General features: G+C 50.9%; 1 protein-coding gene across 1 annotated transcript in view; it reads right to left on the reverse strand.

The window, feature by feature from the left end:
* Nucleotides 1-2,344: 2,344 nt before the first annotated feature.
* Nucleotides 2,345-5,037, reverse strand: part of idh3b (isocitrate dehydrogenase (NAD(+)) 3 non-catalytic subunit beta) — a 13,725-nt gene continuing 11,032 nt past the window's right edge. Inside the window, exons 8-11 of the mRNA XM_043690751.1 lie at nucleotides 4,512-4,811; nucleotides 4,199-4,293; nucleotides 3,541-3,601; nucleotides 2,345-3,139 (exon numbers count right to left, since the gene is read on the reverse strand). Of these exons, the coding sequence (XP_043546686.1) occupies nucleotides 3,050-3,139; nucleotides 3,541-3,601; nucleotides 4,199-4,293; nucleotides 4,512-4,811 (546 nt within the window). The 3' untranslated portion in view covers nucleotides 2,345-3,049. The remainder of the gene's footprint in view (nucleotides 3,140-3,540; nucleotides 3,602-4,198; nucleotides 4,294-4,511; nucleotides 4,812-5,037) is intronic.

Consider the following 5,037-nt stretch of genomic DNA (forward strand, 5'->3'; position numbering starts at 1 on the left):
AAGAAGCAAAGATCTTTGCCAGCGGCTTAGCAACCTCCTTTCTCGCTTCCTGGGGTAGCCTGGGATAAATCTGGTCTGGCCCTGGGGACTTATCAATCTTAAGTTTGAGTAAAATGCCTTTGGGTTCTCCCTAATCCTCTTGCCAAGCCTTTTTCGTGCCCCCTCCTGGCTCTCCTCAGCCCATTTCTGAGCTCCTTTCTAGTCAGCCTGTAACCCTCTAAAGCTGTGCTAGATCCTTGCTTCTCTCACCTGACATAAGCTGCCTTCTTCCTTTTGACAAGAAGCTCCTCTCTTCTCGTCATCCAAGGCTCCTTAATCTTATCCCTTCTTACCTGTCTCATAGGAACAAATTTGTGCATCACTCGCAACAACTGCTCCTTAAACAGTCTCCACGTGTCTGCTATGCCCTTTCCATGGAACAATTGCTCTCAGGCTGTACCTCCCAACTCCTGTCTGATAGCGTCATAATTTCCTTTTCCCCAATTAAATATCTTCCCTCGGTACCTGCTCCTTTCACTCTCCAAGGCTATGGTAAATGTGAGGCAGTTGTGGTCACTGTCACCAAAGTGTTCTCCCACCGTGAGATCTGACGCCTGTCCTGGCTCATTGCCGAGCACCAAATCCAAAATGGCCTCTCCCCTCATCGGCCTGTCTCCATACTGAGTAAGGAAACCCTCTTGAACACACCTGACAAAAACGGCTCCATCCAAACCATCTGCATTAAGGAGGTTCCAGTCGATATTGGGAAAGTTGAAATCACCCATAACAACAACCCTGCTACTTTTGCATTTTTCCAGAATCTGCCCACCCATGTGGTCTTCAATCTCCCTACTGCTATTAGGGGGTGTGTAGAAAACCCCCAATGCGGTGACTGCTCCCTTGCTGTTCCTAACATCCACCCATACTGACTCGGTAGACAAACCTTCCTCAACAACCTTCGTTTCTGTAGCTGTGATGCACTCTCTGATTAGCAATGCAACACCCCGTCCTCTTTTTCCACCTTCCCTGTCCTTTTTAACCCTGGAGCATCTAGCAACCATTCTTGCCCGTGAAACCCACGTCTCCGTTATGGCCAGAACGTCATAGCCCCAAGTACTGATCCATGCTCTAAGTTCATCACTCTTATTTCTGACACTCCTTGTATTAAAGCAGACACACTTTCACGAATCCCTTTGTTTAATCACGAGAAACCTCCCCGATAGTTTAACTACATCCTGTCATTGCCCCATCTACAACTGACCCCCTCTCAGACATGTGGCTCTAATTCCAACCCTCTGCCAAACTAGTTTAAACCCTCCCGAACCACACAAACAAATCTCCCACCCAGGACATTTGTGCCCCTCCAGTTCAGGTGTAACCCATCCTTCATGTACAGGTCCCACCTTCACCAGAAGGTATCCCAATGGTCTAGGTATCTGAAACCTTCCCTCCGGCACCAGCCTCACAGCCACGTGTTAAGCTGCATTTGCTGACTGTTCCTCACCTCACTATCTTGTGACACTGGCAGCAAACCCGAGGTCACTACTCTACTTGTCCTGCTCTTCAGCTTCCAACCTAACTCTCTGTAGTCACTTTTCAGATCCTCAATCCCTTTCCTGGCTGTAACATTGGTGCCAATATGTACCACGATTTCTGGCTGCTCACCCTCCCCCTTCAGAATCATGTAAACCCAATCAGCGACATCCTGGACCCTGGCACCAGGGAGGCAACGTACCTTCCAGGAGTCCCATTCCTGACCACAAAATCTCCTGTCAGTCTGTCTAACTACTGAGTCCCCTACCACTAGCGCTTTTCTATTCTCCCCCTTTCCCTTCTGAGCCACAATGCGAGGCTCAGTGCCAGAGACCTGACAACTATGGCTTTCCTCTGGTAGGCCATCCCCACCAGCAGCATCCAAAATGGTATACTTATTACTGAGGGGAACGGCCACAGGGGATCCCTGCTCTGACCGTCGGTTCCCTTTCCTCCCCCTGACAGTAACCGAGCTGTCCTTATCCTGTGTCTGGGGAGTGACCACCTCCCTGTAACTCCTCTCAATTTCCCCCTCAGCCTCCCGAATGATACGAAGTTCATCCAGCTCCAGTTCCCTAACTCGGTTTTTGAGGAGCTGGAGTTGGATGCACTTCCCAGTGAGGAATGTGAAGTGTCTCTCACCTGCCACATTCTGCAGGTTCATTAACGACACAAAGACCTGAGACACTGCCCTTCCCTTTTGCAGTCAGTGATTGGCTGATAGATTGCACCATTAGCGTTTCATTGGCCAGAGATCACTTTGGCCCACTCTGGGTTTGGGGAAGAAGCACATGCAGCAGGTGAATACATGGGAAACACAGGACTGCAGATGTAGAGTTGACAAAGTGCTGGAATGTTTTATTTTAGACTGAAACAATTCCCTCAAAAGCAGGATTTTACATGGGTACCCTCCCTGGGGAGGGGGAGCTGGGGTTATGACCCTGTAAATGGCCTGCTGCTGAGTGATGCTCTTAGTTAATCCAGTGTCAATGATTCAGAAGCTCAAAGTCTCAGACTCTCTGGGAGTCAGTCAGCTGATTTGTACATGGCATCTGCTTCCATCATGATTCTCATTAGTTCACACATCGTTTCTCCATCTTGGGATGAGACAAACATCTTAAAAAAAACAGATAAATCCCAACAAAACAAAAGGAAAAGGAGGTAATCTCTAAATCAGGAATAACAGAGAGCAAGAGGGAATGGTGTAGTTATTACTGAACCTGGATATTATGTAAAGCCTCCAATACTGCCCTGTAACTGCTCGCTAAAGCCAGGCAACTGGTCAACAAACACAGAGCATGGATATCAGAGGATGAAACATTAAACACAAAAACTCTGGAGCAGGTCACTGCTTTACACCGAGACGGAGCCATCACTGAGGCTCTGCCAACTCCATCCAGCCAGAAGTGTGGAAATAACCTGGCACTTCAATCCTCAAGGGGAGAAAGAGGACTGGAGGGCCCACTGGGAGTCCCGAGGGGGTCCAATCCAACGGCAGCATCATGTTCAAACTCCCAGCAGGGAGGCGTGGAGCAGGCTAGCGGAGACGAGCAGGGTGCAGGTTATCGATGACACTCTTCAGGAAATCGCTGGTGGTGGAATAACCGCCCATATCTCGGGTCCGAACCTAATGTGGGGCGGGGCCAGGGCAAGGCAGGGCCGGGGCGGGAGAAATCAAAAGGAGAAAATGAAAGTAAAAGCACAAAACAAACTTAAATCAAATCAATAAATGTGGATAAATCAAACAAACAACAGGGGATAAAGAATGGTGCACAGCCTCCCCTCCCAAAGACCCGTTTTCCTGAACATAAACCCACCAGAAAATCCCAACATCCCCATCATCGCCCCACCTCAAAATCCACAATGATGTTGAACTCAAACCCCACACAGTACTTCCCCAACACATCCAGCTGCTACACAAACCCCAGCCCCGTCATAATACCAACCCACCCACCCCCTCCCTCTCACACTTAACCCAACCTTCCTCCTCCCCCAGCCAACCACCCAGCAGTCAATCTCCTCACATACCTTGCCCAGTTTGATGACTTTCCTCACAGCCTCAGAGATCAGGTTGGAGTGAAATTCTAGGCTGTAGTGGAATCAGAGAGTTCAGCCTCGCATCGCTCACAGTTTTCAAACATTTAACAAAATAATGACAGCGAGCACTTCAGGATGGCAACACTACAACCGAGCCACACTAACAGTTGCGGGGCGGGGCGGGGGGGAGGGGAGGGGAGAGCACGCGAGAGAGAGAGAGAGAGCATGAGTGAGTGAGAAAGGTTAGGGGGCAGCATGAAGTGCCCTTGGTCCAACCATCCTTACCCATAAGGTCACAGACTCACTGCTTTCACATGGTAAGGTCACAGCTCCCTCACCCCCCTCAACAAATAAAGAAGATTTGGGTGATAGGTGGCAGCTATTATTTGCCAGTTTGCAGCACTTTGTTTGGTCTAGGTGGGAGAGGGTGCAGGTTGGGAAGGTGCTGTTGAAGGATCTTTGGTGAATTTCTGCAGTACACACACTGCTCACACTGAGTATCTGTGGGAACGTGATTACAGATACAGCAAACAGCCTCCCTTCTGACCTTGTGAAGGGGGGGAGAGGGGGAGGGAGGGAGATGATGTCCCAGGTCTTCAATAGGTGACAGAGGGAGGGGCAGCAAGATAGAGGGAGCTCTGGAACTTACTTCAGGTGCCTCAGCATATTGGCGGAGCTCAGCAACATGGCAGTGGGATTAGCAATGTTCCTACCCATCGCCTGGGAGAACGGGTGGCGGGCTCCCTGAAATCAAACAACAAAGTGAAAGGTTGTGGTCCCACAGTCCGAAAGGAGACAGAGCGAGCCAGCAGCTCGGGGAGAGGGTAAGTACTGCGAGGGACCCAGAAACCTCGAGTGCCTCATGGCTTCTGGAGTTGTTTCCCCCAAAGCCTCACCGTCCCCCCCCTCCCCACCAGTGCTGCTGCCCCAACTGAATGAAGAAACACAAACCATTCCTTTACCGTTTCGAAAACTGCGTACTCAGCACTGAAGCTCTCTCCTGGGACTACCCCAGCTCCTCCAACCAGACCTGCTGCCAGGTTATCAATGATGTTTCCGTAGAGATTCGGCATAACCAGAACATCGTACTGATAGGGATTGGACACCAGCTGTGGGGACAGAGAGTAGACAGTTGGTGCTGGTCTGTCAAGGTAAGGCTCAGAGCTAAGCGCATGCGAAATGTGGCTGATAACAGGATGTATAGGACAGTCAGCTCTGCCTCCCCTCTCCCCAGGCCAGAACCCCAGAACTCCAGTCACAGGCTAACAGCCCCAAATGGTCTCAGGCCACAGGGATCCCGACCCCACCCATCTCCCCTGTGACCCCGATCACATGTGCCTCCCCACATGACCTCCATCCCCACACGTCCCTGTGACCCTGACACCCACGCTCTCCATTACCCTGAATCCCCATGACCCCGACCCCTCCGTGCCCCTGACCCCCCCCCGTGCCTAGACCCGCCTGACCCTGACCCCTCCATGCCCCTGA

Source organism: Chiloscyllium plagiosum, chromosome 1 (genome assembly GCF_004010195.1).
Source record: "Chiloscyllium plagiosum isolate BGI_BamShark_2017 chromosome 1, ASM401019v2, whole genome shotgun sequence".
Taxonomy (NCBI): Eukaryota; Metazoa; Chordata; class Chondrichthyes; order Orectolobiformes; family Hemiscylliidae; genus Chiloscyllium; species Chiloscyllium plagiosum.